Source organism: Topomyia yanbarensis, unplaced genomic scaffold, assembly GCF_030247195.1.
Source record: "Topomyia yanbarensis strain Yona2022 unplaced genomic scaffold, ASM3024719v1 HiC_scaffold_20, whole genome shotgun sequence".
Taxonomy (NCBI): domain Eukaryota; kingdom Metazoa; phylum Arthropoda; class Insecta; order Diptera; family Culicidae; genus Topomyia; species Topomyia yanbarensis.
The window spans coordinates 76,861-99,375 of NW_026683382.1; the positions used below are offsets into that span (position 1 = coordinate 76,861).

General features: G+C 38.6%; 3 protein-coding genes across 5 annotated transcripts; 2 read left to right on the plus strand and 1 right to left on the minus strand.

The window, feature by feature from the left end:
* The first annotated feature begins 181 nt into the window (after positions 1 to 181).
* LOC131694934 (L-asparaginase-like) lies at positions 182 to 7,383 on the plus strand. 2 transcript variants are annotated; one of them, XM_058983474.1, is made up of 5 exons: positions 182 to 607; positions 4,627 to 5,019; positions 5,466 to 6,451; positions 6,504 to 6,689; positions 6,753 to 7,383. In XM_058983474.1, exons 2-5 carry the CDS (start codon positions 4,656 to 4,658, stop codon positions 7,341 to 7,343), a joined length of 2,127 nt encoding a protein of 708 aa, XP_058839457.1. In that variant the 5' UTR covers positions 182 to 607; positions 4,627 to 4,655; the 3' UTR covers positions 7,344 to 7,383. The 2 variants fall into 2 exon arrangements, with proteins under 2 accessions (XP_058839457.1, XP_058839458.1); XM_058983475.1 differs by having other exon boundaries at positions 182 to 370.
* Positions 7,384 to 7,393: 10 nt separating this feature from the next.
* Positions 7,394 to 8,793, minus strand: LOC131694935 (uncharacterized). Its single transcript, XM_058983476.1, has 4 exons — positions 8,270 to 8,793; positions 8,132 to 8,212; positions 7,900 to 8,077; positions 7,394 to 7,832 (listed from the first exon to the last, which is right to left on the minus strand). Exons 1-4 carry the CDS (start codon positions 8,552 to 8,554, stop codon positions 7,483 to 7,485), a joined length of 894 nt encoding a protein of 297 aa, XP_058839459.1. The 5' UTR covers positions 8,555 to 8,793; the 3' UTR covers positions 7,394 to 7,482.
* Positions 8,794 to 16,195: 7,402 nt separating this feature from the next.
* Positions 16,196 to 19,485, plus strand: LOC131694939 (uncharacterized). 2 transcript variants are annotated; one of them, XM_058983480.1, is made up of 5 exons: positions 16,196 to 16,302; positions 16,417 to 16,790; positions 17,499 to 17,957; positions 18,017 to 18,333; positions 18,389 to 19,485. In XM_058983480.1, exons 2-4 carry the CDS (start codon positions 16,720 to 16,722, stop codon positions 18,183 to 18,185), a joined length of 699 nt encoding a protein of 232 aa, XP_058839463.1. In that variant the 5' UTR covers positions 16,196 to 16,302; positions 16,417 to 16,719; the 3' UTR covers positions 18,186 to 18,333; positions 18,389 to 19,485. The 2 variants fall into 2 exon arrangements, with proteins under 2 accessions (XP_058839463.1, XP_058839464.1); XM_058983481.1 differs by lacking the exon at positions 16,196 to 16,302 and having other exon boundaries at positions 16,593 to 16,633; positions 16,712 to 16,790.
* The last annotated feature ends 3,030 nt before the right edge of the window (positions 19,486 to 22,515 follow it).

The following is a 22,515-nucleotide window of genomic DNA, read 5'->3' on the forward strand; positions in this document are numbered from 1 at the left end:
AAGTCTCAGAGTGATCGCATAGCCTTTCTTTATAGGGAAAAACAACACAAGCTGGGTGTTCAAATTGGCATAATATCTTTACTACCTCTGAAAGCGACAAAATGTACACTATTTGCCTGACAGCCTCAAAAAGCATATGCAAGAACAGGCAAAATGTGTGAAATTCAAAGAATAAACATATGGCTCAAAAGACTAGCTTCGCCTGAAGTGTACAGTTCAGTCGTATCAGCTCAGTCGAAGCAAGTGGATCGGAACAGAATTTGCGCGTTGCGAAAATTAGTGCATTGTCGAATAAGGCTTACGATACCGATAGAAAAAGGAAATCGCGAGAGAGATTGAACTTGCACGAGTTACCATAGTAACCCCAGAGGTAGGCCGGTTTGAGAGAAGCATAGAATCATAGCGTAGTTTTCTCACAATCAGTTCCATGTGCACGTGTGCGTGCGCATAAAAGTGCGATGAGATATGAGTTGTTTTGCCGAAATGTTGTGAAATATTCATTCATTAAAAATTACCTTGAGTAACTAGAAGGTCAGTAGTGAGTTGTGATAAAGTACCTACGGAAACCCATCCATCGGCGTAGTGTTAATTGAATTGAAGAATCGGAGTAAGTACCCATTGAATAACTCGATTCAAGTGTTTGCAAACCAAGAACGCATCTGGCCTATAGATGATTGTATTTTATGTAAGAACCTAATTCTATTTTTGTTCGATCAACTTAAACCGGTGTAGGTGTATAGTAAAACTTATTTTAATTTTTGTGAAATGGTTTTCGTGTTTCAAGTTAGATGATTTGCAGCAGTTCAGCACGCAAAGCACAGTGGGTAAACAGTACCAAATAGGTGACATAATTGCACGAGTTTCTTTTTTTGTCTTGATGCTCATTTTTCGGGATGGATATTATATCCTCTTGTCGAATCTTTATATTAGCGGTTCTCAACCTTTCTCGTCCCGCACCCAGGGTTGTTACGGACCCCATGGCTTAATATTCATTTTGTGTACTATCCAAATATTTTTCAGTCTATTACAAAAAAGGTCCTTCCGGGAAAAATAATCTTCTTAGATGATCCCTAGTAACTCTACTTCACGGCCCCCTAGGGATCCGCGGACCCCAGGTTGAGAATCGCTGCTTTATATCACAAAATTCGGCACGTTCCCAAATAGCAGCAGTACGCACTTAAGGGTTAATAACAATAGATTAAAAACGACAGAAAAACAGAAGTACCGATCTCGCAAATGAGTTTTTCTTACGTAAAAAAAAGTCTGGAAATTAATTTCAGGTATTTAGAAAGGCTGTACGATACATTTACTGGTAAAATTAGTACCATGTTTTAGGTGTGAATAAGCCCAATTAATCGATTGCAAATAGCTTACCCAACTGGATCGTTGAGTAATGTGCTATTTGTATTTTCTTATGCAGCTGACGAAGTTGATGTTTTTTTGCTTTGTAAAAAAAATTATAAATAAAATTTATGGGTTCATGATTCGCCTTTCCAAAAATGGCTTATTGGCGTAACTGAACAATCAAATACACCCTGTATTAAACTATCTTTATGTGCTGGCCTTGTCGCCCAGCAATCGCACTCAAGATTAAACGAGTCGATAGCCGGCCGACCACACTCATCACTAGAGTGGTTAAAAAGTCTTTTGTGCGTTAATAACCGGATTTTGAAAATATAAGCGAAATCAAATTTTAGTTGTTTCTTTCATTAAAATTGCTTTCGGAACCATTGGCATAAGTAATTTAAAAATATTGCGATTTTGATAGTTTTATAAAATTTTTATTTCAGTAAAATATACCGAAAATAATTGTTATTGCAATGAGTCTTATTTATTTAAACTTTTTTCGTGCTAATTTAGTTTGTAATAATCAGCACAATGGTCAAAAGTTCCAAAAATGGCCATTATTCAACAATTTTTAAAATTTCACAAACAAAAACATCGATTGTTTTGCTTACAAACATGAACTTTATTTCGATATGTATAATTAATGTTCATATTACAGGTCAAACTTCCTCAATGATAGATTCTTAATACACCCAAAAAATAGTCATTTTCAGCCAATTTTTTTAACCGTTGATTCTCACTGTTGGTAAACACATGAAATTACTCAGTTTAAAGCCAAGTAAGAAAAGTTGGGCTATTTTTGCTATAAGATAAAAAATACAGTAATGTTTCGATTATATCACGGTCGGTCTGTATTTTAGCGTGATATATCTGAAGCGTGATATATTCAAAACAAAACAAAAAATTACATTAAAGCATTAACCAATGCATTTTTACAAACTAAAACCAATAAAAAGTTATAGTTAGTCAAAAGAATAAATCATAGTAGGGTAATGAGCCTATTTTTTGCCATGTTTCTATTATCACACTACTCATTTGAAGGCGTTGGTCAGATCAGCATTCTCCATCTTTGTTCAACGCATTGGGTCGAACGGTATGGCATCAGCGGATAATTTTTCCCTACACAGCTTCACTTTACGTATCCCGTACTGCTTCTTAAAATTGTTGAACCACCCAAAATTAAACCTGAAGGAATCTGGCACGTTAAGGTTTTGGACAAATATCTTGACTATTAAAGTCAATGTATTCGAAGAGACTACGATTCAGTTCTCTTTATTTCAACATCCATAGAAATAGTCCCATCTCCAATTGTTGACGTTGTCCTTTCAAAAGAAATGTAGTCACATCGATTCTAGAGAAAATGCTTATCTCGGCATACCTACCATATCTTGCGTATTTTGTGTTTATCATTATTTTGTTAGATTTTCCTGTGGATAACTAAAAATTTAAAAAAGAAGCCGACTTGTTTACTCGTTACACCAGACGGCCCCTTAACGACACGGCAAATAAGTTAGAAAGAATTTAAAACTAAAATTGGAATTGGCCGAATGATATTTCCGCAATCCTAGTCATTGAAACAACGTCTTGGTAAAATATGATTTCGAGATCATTCACGTTTAAAATTTCGCGCCACATCCTCTGCTCACGTAAAGGAACAAGATGAACAGCGCTATAACTTTGCTTCTAGTGCTTAGACCTCTATAAAAATTTCAGATACTTTCTTAAGAATTTATACTTTAAGATAAAAGAATAAAAAAGTTCAACTTTTTGACCGACCTCATCATATATAAACCCTTAACGAGATAGCCCGTAACCCAATAATAGGCTCACTACCCTACATGTAAATTATCAAATCAATTGTAAAAAAGTCCTAAAAGTGTCAGGACACAACATGTGGCTTAATTAGGTCAAAACTCAGTGTGCCTTGTCTGTTTTTCAAAAAGCGTGATATAATCGAGACAAAACCGTGATATAATCGAGGGTGATATAAACGAGTATTGATATAAACGCATAGTGATATAATCGAAACATTACTGTATAAAATATTGTCGTCATATCGAACCTATGCAGTTCTTGCGGCAAAATTCTCCATTTCTCTTTTATTCGGATTTAAATGGAGTAATTTCATTTTTTTCACTAAATTGCGTTCATAAATGACTAACATGGAAAATACGTTGAAAAAAATAACTGTAAACTACTATTTTTAGGTTATGTATTGTGAATCTATTTTTTATGCAAAATAATAGGTGTTATTTGAGATATTAAAAATTATTTAAACATAAAACATAAAACATAAAACATAAAACATAAAACATAAAACATAAAACATAAAACATAAAACATAAAACATAAAACATAAAACATAAAACATAAAACATAAAACATAAAACATAAAACATAAAACATAAAACATAAAACATAAAACATAAAACATAAAACATAAAACATAAAACATAAAACATAAAACATAAAACATAAAACATAAAACATAAAACATAAAACATAAAACATAAAACATAAAACATAAAACATAAAACATAAAACATAAAACATAAAACATAAAACATAAAACATAAAACATAAAACATAAAACATAAAACATAAAACATAAAACATAAAACATAAAACATAAAACATAAAACATAAAACATAAAACATAAAACATAAAACATAAAACATAAAACATAAAACATAAAACATAAAACATAAAACATAAAACATAAAACATAAAACATAAAACATAAAACATAAAACATAAAACATAAAACATAAAACATAAAACATAAAACATAAAACATAAAACATAAAACATAAAACATAAAACATAAAACATAAAACATAAAACATAAAACATAAAACATAAAACATAAAACATAAAACATAAAACATAAAACATAAAACATAAAACATAAAACAAAACATAAAACATAAAACATAAAACATAAAACATAAAACATAAAACATAAAACATAAAACATAAAACATAAAACATAAAACATAAAACATAAAACATAAAACATAAAACATAAAACATAAAACATAAAACATAAAACATAAAACATAAAACAAAACATAAAACATAAAACATAAAATATAAAACATTAAACGTGAAAACTAAACCAAAACGCAAATGCCATGAGGTTTTTTTTTCAAATGAACAAGGATCAACAAAAGACTGACAAACCCTTAAACAAATCTCAAGCAAACAACGCGAAGAAAATGTATATAAAACTATACTGCCCAACTAAATAAGTTCTTCTTTCCCTTTTTTCTGTTCAGCATAACCCCTTTCAAGGTTTTGGCACAACATGAGTTCAGCTGCTCGAGGGGAAAACGCTGTCGAGCCTTGCGCTGATGTGCTTGCTACTACGAATCCATCCAGCAGCGGAGATGAAATCACCCGCACTTCATCATACCCTAAATCCGAGTTTGCGCCATCAATAAACGCTCCCGGTAAAGTTTCGTCTGAAAATGACAACAGCATAAAACACGGATCGCCCTGGCGACGGAAACAGCTGCAGGATATCAACCCGGACGGGAGCTTAGATTTAAGCAAATTGTACATGCGACGGAACTCTAGCTACGGAAAAATGTCCTCGGATACACCCGAAGCGAAGGTGTTGGTGATCTATACGGGTGGAACGATTGGAATGATGCGAAATGAGAATAATGGTAAGTGATTTGGCGGTTTGATGGCGCTAATGAGTGCGAAGAGCACCATCTCAAGCCGACCCATAGCCTATTCAGATGTGAATTTTATTCTCGAAAATCACGAACCGTCAAAGGCGTGATTTATTTTTATTTTGTGAAAATTGTCTCCCAGCTTCATTTCGTCACGGCGATAATTTTGAGATCGTTTCGTAATGTTGTTTAAATTTGCTCAATAAATGAGCACACCTCGGGCAGAGACGTCAATATGGAGCATGGAGTTGAAAGTACATGTACCTTCTCGTATCAACCGAAACTCTTCTCACAGTTAGAATATGATAATCTATTTCAAAAAATATTCCCTTTAACGACCATTATATTTGTTGCCGATGGTTTAACAAGTTGTGAACAAATATTCTGCTGATTTCAGTACAACGTAAAGAACCTTTTTTTTCCTTTTACCTTTCCAGCCCTGGAACCACGCCCGAACGAGTTCATCCGGAAGATTCGCAAGTACCCGAACATGCACGATGACGTCTACGCGAGCAAACGATTCGGCCCGGCTAAGAACATGGCCCCACTGGCGCTACCTTACGTCGAAGGTCAGCACCGCCGGATTCTGTATCAAATCTCCGAGTACGAACCACTGCTGGATTCCTCAAATATGGGCGTTTCCGATTGGGTTCACATCGCTACCGATATTCAGCAGTCGTACGAGTTCTTCGACGGTTTCGTGATACTGCATGGTACGGATACTATGGCGTACACTGCATCGGCTCTGTCGTTCATGTTTGAGAATCTAGGAAAGACGGTGATTATTACCGGTTCGCAAATACCGATCTTCGAAACTCGAACCGATGGAAACGACAATTTCACTTCGGCTCTGATCCTAGCGGGAAACTACATAATACCGGAAGTCTGCGTGTTCTTCAATAGCAAACTGTTCCGTGGCAATCGAACGGTCAAGGTCAGCAGTGAGTCGCTGGATGCTTTCAATTCACCGAATACCGCTCCCTTGGCTAAAATGGGAATTAATGTGGAAGTGGACTACCGGTTGATCTTCCGACCGTGCACTATGGAAAAATTCACCGTTCATACACGGCTTGCAGAAAACGTTGGCTTACTACGACTGTTTCCGAGCATTTCCACGGCAGCTGTTAAAGCATTCCTGAATCCTCCGATGAACGGGGTGGTTTTGCAGACCTATGGAAGTGGGAATATTCCGATTAATCGTTCTGAATTGGTCGAAGCGCTGCGAGAGGCTACCGATCGAGGAGTGCTAGTGGTCAACTGTACGCAGTGTAGCGAGGGATCGGTTTGTGAATTGTACGAAACCGGGAGGTTATTGCAAGAAATTGGGGTAATTCCGGGATATGATATGACGCCGGAAGCGGCTCTAGCTAAGCTTGCGTACGTACTGAGTAAGGAGGATTGGAGTCAGGATACGAAGAAAATGGCAAGTTTTGAGTTTGATAACAGAGGAAAGATATAATATAATTACTTTCTAGATGATGAAAAGCAATCTCCGAGGTGAGCTGACCCGCGAGAAGACTCCGGAGATGCAGGAATATGATCTGATCGACGCTGTTGCCAGGACGCTTCAGTTAAATTCAGCTAAAGAGCTTAGTCAACTGAAGTCTTCCCTTTTCCCAGCCATGGTGAATACGGCCGTCATTGCTGGCGATGTTAGCAAGGTACGTCAAACTTCCGATTCTGGTTCCGATGTCATACACTAACGTAGTGGTTTCTTCGAACAGCTCAATAACTTGAAAGGTTATGGTGCCGATCTATCCATGGAGAACTACGACCGTAGGACGGCACTTCACGTAGCATGTTGCGAAGGGAACTTTGAGGTTGTCCAATTTTTACTGCAGAATGGAGCAGCCGTTCATGTTCGTGATCGGTTCGACAGGACGCCGTTGATGGATGCCATTCTGTATGACCACCATCAGATTATTCGACTTCTGGTCAAGTGTGGATCCCATCTGACCGGATCGATACGAGCGATCGGTGAGAATCTGTGCAGTGCAGCTGCGAGGAACCTGCTGACGCGGCTCGAGTCATACCGAATCGCTGGAGCTGATCTGTCTCAGGAGGATTCCAGTGGCCGAACAGCACTCCACGTCGCAGCTATGTACGGGAACATGAATGTTGTTAAATATTTGATTAAACACTACGCGGAAATTGATGTCGTCGATTATCTAGGATTGACTCCTTTGGATTACGCCATAAGGCTGAAAAATCAAGAGGTAATCGATTATCTGCTCGAAAAAAGAGCAAAACTAGGTGAAGAATTGGACGAACTAGATAGCAAACGGCCGGAACAGTTCGAGTCATCTGAAATGTAACAATTTTAACCAATGAGTCGAAAATAAAATGAAATCATTTTGCGGTTGTCTACATCTAAAAATTGGTTTATTGCTACCTAGCAGTTGCAAGCTAAAACTTTGAACTAATCTCAATACTAAACTCCTGCCAAACTAATGCCTACCAATTCGCTCTACTTCTACTGCTGGAACTATTGATGATCCGCTGCACCACGTCCGGTCCTAATCGGCAGCCCGGAAATGCTTGCTCGCAGTTCAGATTCCGTCTTCCGACTCGTATTGCATCCTCTATTGCTGTTCCGGTGGTAAATTTCATTGCCCAGTCCGCACTGCTTAGCCCGTTGACCAAAATCTCCAAATTATTGGCCCGCTGCTCTTCCACATTGTTCATCGCTTCTTTCACGTACCAACAGACCGTCCGCTGCGTGCAGGCCGTCGAATCGATGTCAAACTTTTGCAAGCTCTTGTCCACTGCCTCCAGTACCGTCCACCAGCTGATTTGGTCATATGCTAGACAAAGTTGTGATGTTGTCTAGAGAAATGTTTTAAGAAATCAGTATCACTCTTTTTCACTTACCCTTTTCCGTTTTTGGTAACCCGGAAGTATCCTCTCGCTTCTGACCTAAAGGTCCATGAGTTTCTCCTAAACTGTAACCTTTCAAAAGTTTCGCAAGGCCTCCTATGAAAGCACTCCCCAATGCCAGGATACCGGCTAATGCCACAGCTGCAACATTCACATTCAGCAGAGCTGTACCCTAAAATAACGATATCTTAGGGTAGGATCAAGTCTAACACTTGGGCGGTTTTACCTTTTGAAACGTACTCATCATACCGTCAACAGATTTTTTCACCGGAACCGAGAGGAAAGGAATGGCAAACTGGACCTCGACCTAAATAAAACACCAACTCCTATAAATTCATTCTGGCAACACAGTCATCAAACTCACCTCGATGTTATTATCCCTAGTTTGAAAGCTGATGAATCTTGGCTCGCGTTGGTTTCTGGGACTCCTGATAGGTCCACCACCCTGTTTATATCGTTCGATGTGGTGGTCCTCACTGAGTGCCAGAAAGGCGGCTTCACTGTCCATTAACGCGTTCTGGTATGGATGCTGGTAGTAGGCTCCGGTACTGTTGCCACCACTGTTGGCCGCTGGCCCTGCACGGGTTACCGTTATTACCGTTGCAGCTACTAGCAAAACCAGGATACCTTGGAATATGACGAGGAGCATCGCTGATATTGACGGGTGCAATGCAGTTACCAAACTGAGCGCAACGGAACAACAGATTCAACGTTTTGTAAGACTGTTTCTCGAGGGAAAGTGGTGGTACTTCAAAAGGAGAGATGTTTTTCTTTTGCTAGTTCCTCGAACTAGTTATATCATTAGCGATTTTTCAATTTACATGCGTCTATGGGGAAAAAAACAAAACGCTCTAATTTGTGACTTATCGCCGGTAGACAACAATCGGAGCGACAATCCATCATCGCTACATGCTGCAATCATGTACTCAATCAAAAAGAAATGCGGAAGAAACAATAGTAGGCAGGGATAGAGCAAAAGTTTGACAAAGCTGTCGCTGTTTTGTGCTGAACAAGCAGCAACGATCATAGCTAGCTGTGAGTGGAGCAATCGCTTCTGTGTGAGTCGGATATGTTTGGAATGTCAAATTTCATCAACTTGAGTCCAGGTCTAGCCCGAAACAAGCATTCAAGCGACTGATGTTACCTATTGTCGGACGGCATAGATGAGCTCGCTTAGATTGATGAGACCGAATTCTACCAACCGTTAAATTTAACGAATGCTGAGAAAGGCGCATCAATGTTAGAAGCAGAGGCGTGGAAATTGTTGTCTCGTTGTCGACTCTTAATGTGGCAAGGAGGGTTTCGCGAAAAAAAGTTAACACACTAATGAAGGCGTTTTGTTCAAAATGAACGACGGTCATCATATAATAATGTGCAAAATGCTGCGAGAAAAGCTTTGCTTTTTTCCTATTTAAGTATGATAAAGATTACTCGTATGGCTACTACACAAATTGTGATAATACCAATTATAACAACAGTATGGTAACACATTCATAATTATATATAAATCGAATAATCCAAAATTGTGAAAAGTTAGATTTGAATGTTTCGTGTTCCACTCGTCAGTAACCGACACCGAAATTGCTGTCAATTAGACTATAAATCCAAACTAACATCAAATTGGCGGCAGTTACACTAAATCCAAACAGTTCATACAACATATGTGAGCGCCTAAAGCAACTGGCTGGTACCGAGTAATTTCTCGGTCAGCCAAAGCGCTGAGGTCGCTGACGAGTATAGGAAAACGAATTTTAGATTATGGCAATAAGCGTACTTATCACGGGGGGAGGGGTTGATACAGTAAAATCTTTTAAAACAATTAATACCTTTCCTTGATCTTACGGCTTCTAATGAGATTTTATTTGAATACCTGCTGAGGAAGATACGGGGTACCTTCATAGATATTACGCATGAAAGAGTTTGTTTGTAGGGAAAAAAATGGGTTGTAGACTGATGGAATCCAATGGGGAAACCAGATCGAAACGGTGAGTTAAACGAAAGTAATTATGTGGAAAATTACCCCAGAGGCAGGACCATGCAGCCCTTGGGACTACGGCTCAGTGCACAAACCATTATGCTATCCCTGGGCTCTGATGACGGCTCAAGAAAAATACATGATTATCGCATTAGTGACAGTGATCGTACCCTGCCTTTAAAACAAGATCACACACCATTCTGCCACCCAACACATTTGATCTATTGAATTTCCCTGCTAGATACCAAGGCCGGAGTCCCAAGAGTTTCAGGTTCGAATCCTGCCTCTGCGAAGATTTTTTTTTCGCATGATTTCGTTTCGCTTTCGTTTAACTCACCATTTCGATCTGTTCTCCCCGTTGGATATTCCCAAAAAAAGTCTTAAAGAAGGTATTGGCACTTACGTCAAAAACTAAAAAAATGAATTATTTGCAGTATTTACAGATCGGCGATTCCTGAAAAATCTGGAAGATCAGAGAATTTCAGAAATTTTAATTTGACCAGGCAAAATTTGGATTTTTTAGGAAATTTCAAGGAAAATCACGGAAAAAATTTAAGCCGATATTTTATTCCAGCCTGGCTGTAATGCTTTCTCCCCAGGTTAATTTTGTAATTGATACCTTTATGGCCAGTCCAAGTCACCGTCAGTTAAATGTATGGCTCCAGAATCACATTACCACAAAGTAAAGTGCCAAGCGTAATAGTCTGTAATTCGATGACCGCTGCAATTGAACCGGTTTTGCTTAAATACCAGAAAAGTTCTCTTTTAGTGCGTTCCGTGTATTCCAAATGGTCCGCAACCTAACTGAAAGTCAAGTCCTACCAAAAAGAATGAGGAAAAATGCCATGCTTCATGGAAGTCGTTTTTATTGGTGAATCGAATTGTGGTAAGCTTTCTTATGTCACATTAGCGATTTGATTCAATTAATTTCTCATTATGATTTTGATTGGCAGCTTTTTTTCACAGGCGATCAAAGCTTCACAGGCGATCAAAGCTTTCTTGTGACTGGCGAATGAGCGGCTCGTGATACAATTTTCCCATGCTTCAGAATGGGTACTACAGGTCTCTCGATATGTTACTTCACTTCATAGCTTTAAATATTTTCAATCTAGTGTTTGATAAAAGTTTGTGTTATTGTTTACCATTGACTCAACTGATGTCCGAGATCAGAAAATTAAAATACTTAATGTTGGAAACATTCATTCCATGGAGGAAAAACTTACAAATTTACGGACTATTCTTTCGAGCTTATGAGGGGTTCTTTATGTGTGTACACTAGTCTGCCCAGAAAAATAATGAATATTTGAAAACACAATCGACCCTGAGCCGATTTCTAGTCCCACAGGGGAGTACCTGCCCCAAATTTGAAGCAAATCGGACAAGTCTAGCTACCGGACCAACGCTCCTGAAGTTTGTATGGAATTTTTCGACAATTTACATGAAACCCCACTGGCTTGCATTTTCACCACAAGGTGCACTATATGCGTCGTATTATCACTGTAAGTGAAAATAAGATTTAATTTAATACAACTTTGTCGAAGACTGCTAGTCAATCCGGCTTTGTTAAAGGAAGTTATTAAACTTTTAACGAAGTGAAGTCAGTTTTGCATGGGGTCTAGCAGTGCATTGTTGTGTACTGATACACAACCATGCACTGCCAGGCTCCATGCAAACTCGATTCCCACGAACTATGCATTTTTAAGAAATAATTGTTAAATTTAGCTCAATAGTATGTTCACTAACTTTTTATAGAAAAGATATAGAATATCAAAATATTCGGAAGAATTATTACAAAATGCCTGTCGTGCAACTTTGTAGAAGACACCTAATTTCTATCTCTCCGTTGAAAATCCCGTACAAACTTCAGGCACGTTGGTCCGGTAACTAGACTTGTCCGATTTGCTTCAAATTTAGTGCAAGTACTCCTGGTGGAATTAGAAATCGAGTCAGGGATGAGCCGTTAGGGGGGAATTTTTTTCATGTCACTCTAATGGAACATGAATGAACCTCAAAGCGATATGTGCGCTTAGAATCGACATTATGTCGACGATTGATTTCAAGGGCGGCAAGATTCTGCGATGTGGAATGTTCAGTGGTGGAAAAGAATATGTGGTTTTTTTCCAAAGTCGGATGTCGACCCTGTCCAGTTTCATCACATCAGGAATGTTATACTGCTCACTACTGAACTATATTTGTATTTAAAAGTTTGTGTTCATCTGACAGTAAGTCTTAATGAACTAAATCAAAAATAATTAACCTAATGTAACAGCAAACGATGACGAAATTATAATGAATTATTATTTGACGTTGCGATTTATTGTTTGCATTTTTGGACTTGATCGCGATCATGGTGGCTATCAAACACTAATGGGAAGAATTCGAACCGTTAACCGAACTTATAATACACGGTGAATCGAATCCTCTGCAAATGCATGTCCAATTCTAGTCGGGTCAGCTCGAAACAAACATATAATTTAAGGTTTAGCTTTGAAGAAAACTAAAATGAGTGATACTTTAGTGATAATCATCCTAAAATACCAACGTTTGGCCATGTGTTAAAGAAGTTTTACAATTATTGACATAGAATAGCTTCGACGGTAACAAGCTGTAATTGAATATATGAATGCCAGACATAAGAAACTTCGCGATTAGTTCATAAAAATCACCACAACGTGGTATGTGAAGAATTTTCTGTTAGTCTAAACAATGTTGAAATGGTGGAAGGTAAACCCGCCCTACTTCATTAGTCCTCCTTGGCCAATGCACTCTTCGTCCTCAAACAACGTCATGCAACTATGAAGGTCAGATTACCACCCACTAATTCTATCCGGTTACTGCTACATCTTGCACATTAGTGACAAGAAAAAATATGACCTTAGACCCAACCCAGAGTCAATTTCTAGTCCCATCAGGAGTGTGTTAGAAGTTTGCGTAGGATATTTCGATAATTTACATGAAGAAAGCCAATAAAGTTGCATTTTCACCGCTAGATGGACCTGTATGCATCAGTTTCCCACTCTCTGTGAAAATAGGAAAAATAACTGTATTGTCCGCGACTTTGTCGAAGATTGTAAATCAATCTAACTTAAGGGGTTACAAGCCTTTTCTTTCCTTTTCCAAAAAATCGAAAAAATAGCGTATTTTACAATTAATTTTTCAGAATATTTTCTCAAATTTTCATAGAGATCCGACCAATAGATCGCAAGTTATGGCGCTTCGAAGCGCACCTCGTCTACCAAGGGCAGTGGTAACTTTAAACTCGATTATCTCGAAATGTTGTTTTCCAAAAAATGACTTTCGTGATCATGATTGTCGAAAAGCTACTCAGCCGAACTTCTACAATTTTTTTTATTGCTCGTAAATAATTTTTCTCGTACCTTAACCATTACATTTTTTATGCATAAATTTTTATTTCGCAGGTAACTTTTTTAATATAATTTTTAATGGTCAAAGCGTCGATTTTTTGAGTTTTGGGATTTTAGTTGATTTGGTGGACTTCTATCGTGATCACCGCAAGCCTCTTAAAAAGGGTTTCGGGAAAAAGATAAAAACTCCCCTGATTTTCAATATGTTTTCAAGAACTCATGCTTTTTTTCACTGAAAAATGTACAATAACTTTGTTCTAATAAATTCATCTTTACATACTTTAAAAAACCAACTTTTTCTCAATTCTTTCTCTTAAAATGTATGTAACCCAATTAAGCGAAGTTATCAAACTTTCAATGAAGTGATGTCTGAAGCAGTTTTGCATGGGTGCACATGGTGGGGAATCAGTAGTCGACTCTCACTAACTTTATTTTTGTTTGCGAAATAATGGTTGAATTAGCTGAATGTTTGAAAGAATTTTGGTGCATGATATGATTCATCCTAAGATCAACAAATTAATGTACTAAATGTTGCAGTGATTCATTCCATCGTAGACAAAGTTTTAACTGTTATGATCTCATGAGAGATCATCCAGGTATTTTTAAACATATTTTGCATTTCGACTCGAAGCAATGAGGGGATTCTTAAGACCTCTAGCGGCCCCTATAGTTGAACAAACGTAAATAGAGTTGAATATGATTAAGGCTCAAATGAGAAACCCTCATATTGCGGCCATTTTTGAAAACGAAAAAAAAAGTTTTTTCGATACCCTTTACGTGATCTGCGGTTTTTCAAAAAATGACTCGTATTCGAGGCATGGTTGGAATACTGTTGATTGATTTTCATGAAGATTCTGCCGATGGTGTGCAATTAAAACGGTTTTCAAGATGGCCGCCTTCCAAGGCTTTCTCAGAAGAACCTTAAGCATCAGCAATTTGTGATGAATTTGTAATTTGATCTTCTTAGTTACATTGCGTTGCTTGAGGATGAAGAGTTTCTTGGCCAAGTAGTAAGAATAATAGGGTAGGGTAGATTTACCGTAAAAACACCATTCGAGCTCCCTTGTCCAAGCCATTTCTGTGTACTTCATGAAGCGTTGGGCTATGTATAACTACGTAAATATTGCAACATCTATCTTATATGCCAGTGATTCTCAGCCTGGGGTCCGTGAAGTCGTTGCTGGGGGTCCGCGAAGCAAAATATATTTTCCGAGCGCAGATTGAAATTTCAAGTCTTGTTTCCTAACGAACTGAAAATACCTTATCGATAGCATACAAAATCGATGGTTATCTGTGGGGGTCCTCATCAACCCAGGTTGATTTTTAAAGGGTCCGTGGTACGAAAAAGGTTGCGAACCGCTGGTATATGCTATTACTTGTCAATAGACACCATTCTTTATTGATAGATGGGCGAACATTACTAGTTTAGAAGTATAAAGCAGAAGTATAATACCTTTTGACACACCGAATGCGAAAAAATACGGGAACCATAGCTGTTTAATTTGATTTTTGTTGGTTCATGCTGTCATCAGATTTTTTGGGTTTGTAACTCTAATCTACAAAAAGATTATACTACAAGAGCTTCTCCGAACATTGCAGAATAACAAAATTTTGTTGAAATACATTTTAATGTGCAATGTTCATATTATGTAAACTTGGTGAAATTTATTCATATAGTTTGGTATATGAGTGAGATTATTAACATAACTAAAAAAATAGTCAAGTAAATTAAGAAAATTCAGCTCGCCCTTCGCAAGCATTCGAAACTATCCCATCGCGCAAACCTAAAAATGACTCGGGCAGTGGGACCACGCTTTAGACAGTGTTTGCTATTAATTGCCAGAGGTAAACTTAATTTCGCTGAAACATACAAGCAATCAATAATCCGAATTTGGCCAGGATTTTTTTTGTCTGAAAAGGAATCTACAGTAGTGACAAACGAAGTCAGATTTATGTTACAACCGGAATTATGAACCAGGACACAAAGAGTGCTTTCAAAGTCGTCTACTACCTTTTTAGACGACATTGTTGTTCTTCCGTCTATTGACATCGTGCCGTTTTGTGAAATCAGTTCTAGAGTTGTATAGTATCATCAAGATAAGTTTTGTGCCCAAAGACTGCAATACGCCAAACTGTCCGGAATATCAGTGAAATGAAAAAATACTGAGCTAAATACTATTGAATACGAAGCAGCAGGTAAAAAGCATGTGTATGATAGTAGAAAAAGCTGGAAGAGAAGTTACAGATATTACTGTAGTTCTAAGAAATACAATTTTAGAATCCATTATATTCTTTTTTTCTATTATAGAGGTTTTAACCTTAGGGTGATTTACCTCTTTTCGGGTTAGAGAAATCTCTTGGGAAAATATCTAACCTTATGTGCGGGGTTGGGAATCGAGGTGAGCTGAGTACAAGGCAATCGATTTACCAACTACGCTATGCCCGTCCCCATTTATATTCTTGTAAAAAGTTCAACGCTTAAAATTTCATCCTTTCAACATCATCACTATCAATATTTTACATTTGTATAATTCGATTTTATAAAGCTATAAATTTAAATATAAAACCAAACATTAGCATACATTTCAACAAGCATCCTAGCAATGGCAATGAACCGGTTGTCACCTTCACGGCATGAACATCATGTTTAGTCACCTTATTTGAAATCCCTTATTTTAAATACTACACTGTTCGAAAAACTATTTTCCATCTCTCTACTTCTGAAAAAAAAAAACTGCTGTCGTAATCTAAGTACGCAAGCACCATTTGTAGCTTTGACATCATCTATTTCATCATACTACATACCTTACTATTCCTGCTCTTTATGACATCGAACAGACGCCATACATAACAAAACAATTCAAAATTTGTACACAATTGAACGAGAATTGTGCGCGACTTGGCGTCTATCGCGGGTGTAATTTAAATCAAACGCTCACGTGGTTACGCGTGTAAAAGAAGAAAAAAATCACAAGAGCGGTAGAAGCAGAAGAAAAAGAAGAAGGCCGAGCAAACGAAGCAGAAGGGGCCGCCCTCCGGGTGTGACAATCGCAGTAGGTAAGTGCTGGCAAATTTCATGCTACAAGGATTTCGTAGCCTAATCTACTTGCACTTTTCATACCATTCCATTCATACATACTGCGCGCGTTGGTACACACTGCTCGCCATCAGGAAGAAGGTAACGACGAGCAAAGCCTACTTGAATGTTGTCTGAGCGACGGACGCGGTCCTCCTAGGATTACCCCATTCGAGTGAAGCTCTATTGTTCCGAGTAGACCGGCTGTGACTTGATTCTCGTATAAAATGTGAATTGATTAGGGAGTAATGATCATTTTAGTTGGTGCGTTCAGTACAGTCGCATATCAGTGTCTTGGCAAGTTTAAGTAAAGTGCGAGTCTCAAGCATTTCCGTTGTTCTACATAGAACATTATTTGTGGTGAAAAAAATATAATCTCTCGTGTTGCAGTAGAAAATATGTTTACCAAACTGGTGACAGTCTTTGTGGTGGTTACTTTGGCAGCGTTTGGATGCACTTATGCTCAAAGGTACAGAAATTTTTCGATGAAAGATTAAACTATCGTTTCATTCAAAGTTCCTCGGTCAATACTAAGATTATGACAGAAAAGTGACTGAATCACGTGTTGATCAATTGAAGAACATGTAGAAGCTAGAACGTGTTTAATAAGTTATATGTGTTCTCTGTATCCTAAGAACCGTGTAGGCTATATCTACAACATTAACTATATCCTTTTAAGATATACAACATGTAATTTTATCAGTTTGACGACGTTTTTATGTATCTCGTAAAGTTTTGGTGAGATGCGCAACATATACATGGATATATATTTGGTGGATTACAGTGATCTTCATGTAAATTCAGGATAGATAACTCATTAATACAATTAAAATTATTTTGTTAGGCTCATTTTATCTAGACTAGTTTTTAATAGACCCTCCACAGGTAGGACATGGTTTAAAAGAAACTATATGTTAAAATACCTTCCCAATTTGGGTTTAACGTCTAAACAAAAAAATATCGTTTCATGAAAGAAGAATTACGCTCTTGACTATTTCAATATCCCACTAATTAGATTCGAAATGGTGGCCAAACAACTAGTGAATTACCATTGTTCTCAAATTTTATGTTGGGAGCTCAGTGACTGCCAAATTCTTGAAGTTTAAGCTTCGTACCGGAAAACCGCTTGCGATATTTACCTCACAGCAACAAAATTAACCTCGCCTACTCTCCACAGTAACAACTGGCGTCGCCCGAACGAGACTTCCTTCGCGACCGAATCGGCAAACGATCGTTCTCAGCGACTTGGTCTGACGACCGGATACGGTAGTGGTGGTCTGAACGGGTACGGCTATTCAAGCTCCGGCGTAGGAGGCTACGCCCCGTTAAAAATCGACCTCGGTGGAGTCGTTCTCGGGACACTAGTTGGAATCGGAGCCCTGTTGATTCTTCCCAAGCTGGTTAGTGCCTTCGGTGGTGGAGGCTACGGGGGTGGCCATTATCGTAGTGCTGAAGGGAGTGATCTTACCGGGGTTACCGAGATGCTGAACAAGGTCGACGGGTTTTTGGCGCAAAACAACATCGATTCGGGCTCATGCATGCAGAAGGCGATCTGCAGCTACGTACGTTCCTCGGATTATCACATGCAGGTCGGAACGGCTGATCAAATCGAACATATGATTCTTGCTTTATCGGAGTAAGTTTTTGCGCAAATTTGCAATGAGATGTTTATTACTAATTTGAAATTTGCGATAGGAACTCGTTGGTGGACTACATGCTGGACGGAACAGCGATTAAGGAGGCTATCAAGAACGGGAAACAACAGACGGCACGATCCTGCGATGAGCTGTACAAAACATGCCCCTTGGATAGGCAATCTGCACTACAAGTGTTCAAAAAAATGTTCCCTCTAGGTGGGAACTAACTAACAACCAATAGGGATCACTCATAGACATCAGGAGAATATGCAAACAGTGAATATATTTAGAAAAAAAAACTAATTACCGATCAATGTCATAAACAAGCCGTCTCGCAGTGTGCCGTATGTAGTTTGTGATAATAGTCGTCGAGGGGTAGGTATTTTACACTATCCATAAGACATGTATTTTATCTATCCTTTTCTAACAGATTTCCATAAATTAAGAAACAAATTAAGGTCCGAGAACTCATCCCTCAAACAATAATAATAGACACCGAAAAACTGCCATAGCCTACTAATAGCACGGTGACTCGTAAGCCAAAAATTCATCGCCAAACCGAATCAGAGATCATGTAAATTTACACTTTACGCTCACCACAACTCCACAACATTCACACACACACACCCACGCGTAGACAAGCAACTACGAGTACACGCTCAACTCACGTGTCACCTGTTTTTTTTCGAGAAACATTCCTAGCCAAGCTTCATTCAGTTCAAGGATATACGATGAAAAAAGGTCACACAGAAAAGTAACTCCCATAAACCATGGATTCACTTTGCGGAGGTGATGACACTCTTCTCGAATGCTGGAACAGCAAAAATCGTACACCAGCTAGAGACAATAATTTATTAGTATCAAAGGTACAACATAAATAATCCTTGGATCGTAGATTCAAATACGTCCTTATTTGTGTCAACGACCCTATATTTGCGGGAGCGGCCATCATCTCCGACCGTATAAAGTGAGATTCGGATTTCGTTCCAAAAATCATACCCAAGCAGAAAGCAAAATGATTCTATTTTAAGAAAATTCCGCACATTCAACAACAACGAACTAAGTTCAGCTTGGTGGAACTCAACAACGACTAGCATAGCCTGCTAGTAGCGGGTGATTGTGTATCGGGCCAGTAGATCACCATTCTGATTCAGTATTCATCTCGTGTGATCCAATGTGTGACTAACGAAATCCCTGTACAAATTCAGATGGAATTTGCATTCGACAGTGAGGTTGGAAATGTAAACCACTACAAGCTCATTTGGACATTTTTGTCGCAGAGGAAAGATGTTGCAGCTGCTCATGCTAAATGAAAATCATAATTGCATTCTCTGTTAACTGCTATTTCTTTATATAAATACTAGTAACAATCATACATTTCTAAAAAAGGAAAACTCACATCAGATATACATGTATTATTTACGAAGGGGATCCAAAAATTTAGCCTAAACATAAGCAACGATAACGGTTCTGGGGGATTGGTATACGTACAACTGTAAATATTTCCTCGCATAAATGGTGAAAGAATAAATAAATGATCAAATGAAATTGAAGTATTGCCTGCTTTCGTTGAAAGAAAAAACACCATTGAATTTATATTTTTTAGTGCAATACAGAGCTTCGATCCGAGAAGAACGATTCTTTTCGCCCATTTTGTATCTAACTTTAAAACATTTATTGTCTTCCTCAAAAGAGACCGTTTCTGTCAGTGGATTGAACCGAGATAAACATTCATGTTGATTAAAATGAAATTTTTTTATACCCTAAATTTATGTCGGACTCCAGAACCAGAGACATGAGAGATTTCAACATAATATGGTTCTTACATAAACGCTTTCGAAATGGGTGTCAAAGATCAAGGAATTACATAAGAATTTTGATGATCTTTACAAGTAGTACATATGCTCTTTTCCAGGGTCGGCGGAAACTCTATACGAAGTACTCCAAACTCTATTTATGCAAAATTTTCATGTGTGGAGTTGTCCACACCTATAAATTCAAAGTGTGTTTTTACAGTATTCAGAAACATTTATTTGGGCATCGTTAACACCGATTTAAATACAAGATACAGCACTACATAACACAAACATTCCAAAACAAACACAAAATACAGCTCAGCTTAGCTACTCTTCTGGACCCGAAATATCGTCCTGTCTCGAAAACTTTTTTTTAATTTTGATTACAGAGGGATTAACCTTAGGCACATTCGCCTCTTGTCGGGTTAGAGGAATCACTTTGGGAAAATTCTCTAACTCAATGTGCGGGGTTGGGGCTCGAACCCAGGTAAGCTGCGTACAAGGCACTCGGTTTACTAACTACGCTATACCCGTCCTCTCACGAAAACTCTTCGACGATCGCGCATGAACTGAGACACGCCGATATCTGGAGACCGGACTCGCGCAGCTGCATAAGCAAATTATCATACAAAATATATGCTCTTTCCCGCAGCAATTGGTTTCTTCACGAATGAAGATAGAGAAACTTATTTTGGTTGGACCGAAGTCCGTAATTTTCTCGTCGGGAACTGACGGCAGCTTTTGGAAAACTCCCAAGTGAGTAATCCTTATAAAATCATACCGTCAGTTCACAGCCGGTAGATGCGTATACCACACTATGCTGGTATGAGGGGATTTGCTGGCCAAACTCCGAGGTTTTTTCTTGCTAAATCATTCAGTTCGTAAGAGAAAAAACCCTTTTTGAAACAAATTTTAGCCGGTAAGTATTGTGGTCCTAGTTTAGCATTGCAAGATTCGAGTGTATTCGATAACTTCATGTTTCGACGGCAAACCATTTGACCGTCATCGAAAGGTTTTGCAAACATGCGATGTCGCAAGTTATATTGACCCTTGCTTGCCTTTGCTAAATTGTTAACCACAATATCTCGCATTTTATCTAACTTGTTTCTAGGTCACCCTCTCCGGAAATTCCACCGGAGTCAACGGCATTTCATACCCGTCCAAACCTAGTGGAGGTATGAATGGTGGTGTTTAGGATACGTCCCACAACGGTGATGTGGTCATCCCAGTTGCATTGCTAGGTTCGAGCATATGCCCGGATTGTGGTGTTTATCAAGCGATTACTGTGGCGAAGGAACGACGTAGTGGAACGCTAATCGCGAAGGAGCTACTCGCGATACCGTCTAATTATCACAAGTCCAAAGCATCGTCTGTTCCCACCGGATCGTCGATCTCTTCCAGGTTCTCTGCTGAACATAATTTTAGCTGGTCTCTCTACCGACGTGCATGGTACATGTCCAACTCACTGTTGTCTGCTGTGTTTTATCAGCCTTCCAATGCCAGCATGTTTGTATACTTAGTAAAGTTTGTGGTTCAAGCGTCTGCACTATTCTATAATGTCTACTGTGCCGTCAAGTATTGAACGCAAAACTCTTCTCTCTAACACATCATGGCCGTACAGAGTAAGAGTATCAGCGATTTGCATTGAGCAAGTTTTGTGCGCGTCTGTAGGTTACGGGACCAAATGGCAAATGCAATGCCTTTTCCACTGCTCTGCGATCAACGCCAAGGAAGTCTATCTCGTTCGCAAGGCTAAGAGGCAACTAGATCTTTATTTGACAACTTCGAGCATTATATTGAACAATAAACTAGAGAGTGCATCAATCTAACGCCACAAACGAAACGAATATTTTTCCGGTCAGTATACTTGATGCTGATGTATTGTACGCTACATTGAAATCCACAAAAGGTTATAAATTTGCAAGCATTCTTGAAGTTTATCTAGAAATTGTCGCAAGGTTAACATGTTGTCCGTTGTTGATCGTACTTCTCGAAACCTGCCTTGATATTCGTAGGCAAAGGACCTTTGCCAACGGGCTTACCGTTTTTCGACTACCGCGAATAGCGTCGTCGGAATAATCTTCGTTACTTCGTCGAACGTGGGTGGATTCACAACTTGTCAATCATCCCCAATCCTAATTCTGTTTGTACCTTCTCTTTTAGTGTATCCATTCAATAACAAATCAAAGTGTGCAGACTGTCTTTTTGCCAAAGGAAAAAATGGATTAACCAATTTCCGCATAAGTGCACAAGACCTAACTTTGATAAGTAGGATTTTGATGTACCGTGTTCCACTCGTCAGTAACTGACACCAGCTTGTTGTGCTTTGTTAGCTGAGATATCGCTCGGTAGCAACCAGTTGCTTTAGGCGTTCACACGCGTTGTGTGAGCTGTTTGGATGAAATGTCTAACTGGCGCCATTTTGGTGTTAATTTTGATACATCGGCTGACAGCAAGTTGGTGTTAGTTACTGAGGAGTGTGTTAGAAATAGGCTTAAAATCCTACGGACTAATCTTTTGTCTTCTGCTGGTAGGAGTCGAACTTAAACAGCATAACTACGAATCACTCAAGTCTACCAACGTAAGATCACCACTGAAAACCTGTCGACGATTAGCATCGATAAAATGCTGCTGTTCATCTGTGTTTGTCTTTCGCATGCCGAGGTAGATTTTTATTAGACTTTTGTCATTGCTCTTGCAGTGGTAGAGGGTTTGCTACTGCGTGTAAGGTGGTGGCTTTGTCTACAGCGACTACCCACCG

Excerpts from the sequence above, each read along its gene's own strand:
- LOC131694935 (XM_058983476.1), bottom strand. The coding sequence starts at position 8,554 with ATGCTCCTCGTCATATTCCAAGGTATCCTGGTTTTGCTAGTAGCTGCA. Across the intron at positions 8,213-8,269 it reads CTAGGGATAATAACATCGAG|GTCGAGGTCCAGTTTGCCAT; the intron begins GTGAGTTTGATG and ends TGTTTTATTTAG. Across the intron at positions 7,833-7,899 it reads GTTACCAAAAACGGAAAAGG|CATATGACCAAATCAGCTGG; the intron begins GTAAGTGAAAAA and ends AACTTTGTCTAG.
- LOC131694934 (XM_058983474.1), top strand. The coding sequence starts at position 4,656 with ATGAGTTCAGCTGCTCGAGGGGAAAACGCTGTCGAGCCTTGCGCTGAT. Across the intron at positions 5,020-5,465 it reads GATGCGAAATGAGAATAATG|CCCTGGAACCACGCCCGAAC; the intron begins GTAAGTGATTTG and ends TTACCTTTCCAG. Across the intron at positions 6,690-6,752 it reads TTGCTGGCGATGTTAGCAAG|CTCAATAACTTGAAAGGTTA; the intron begins GTACGTCAAACT and ends TTCTTCGAACAG.
- LOC131694939 (XM_058983480.1), top strand. The coding sequence starts at position 16,720 with ATGTTTACCAAACTGGTGACAGTCTTTGTGGTGGTTACTTTGGCAGCG. Across the intron at positions 16,791-17,498 it reads GGATGCACTTATGCTCAAAG|TAACAACTGGCGTCGCCCGA; the intron begins GTACAGAAATTT and ends TACTCTCCACAG. Across the intron at positions 17,958-18,016 it reads ATGATTCTTGCTTTATCGGA|GAACTCGTTGGTGGACTACA; the intron begins GTAAGTTTTTGC and ends AATTTGCGATAG.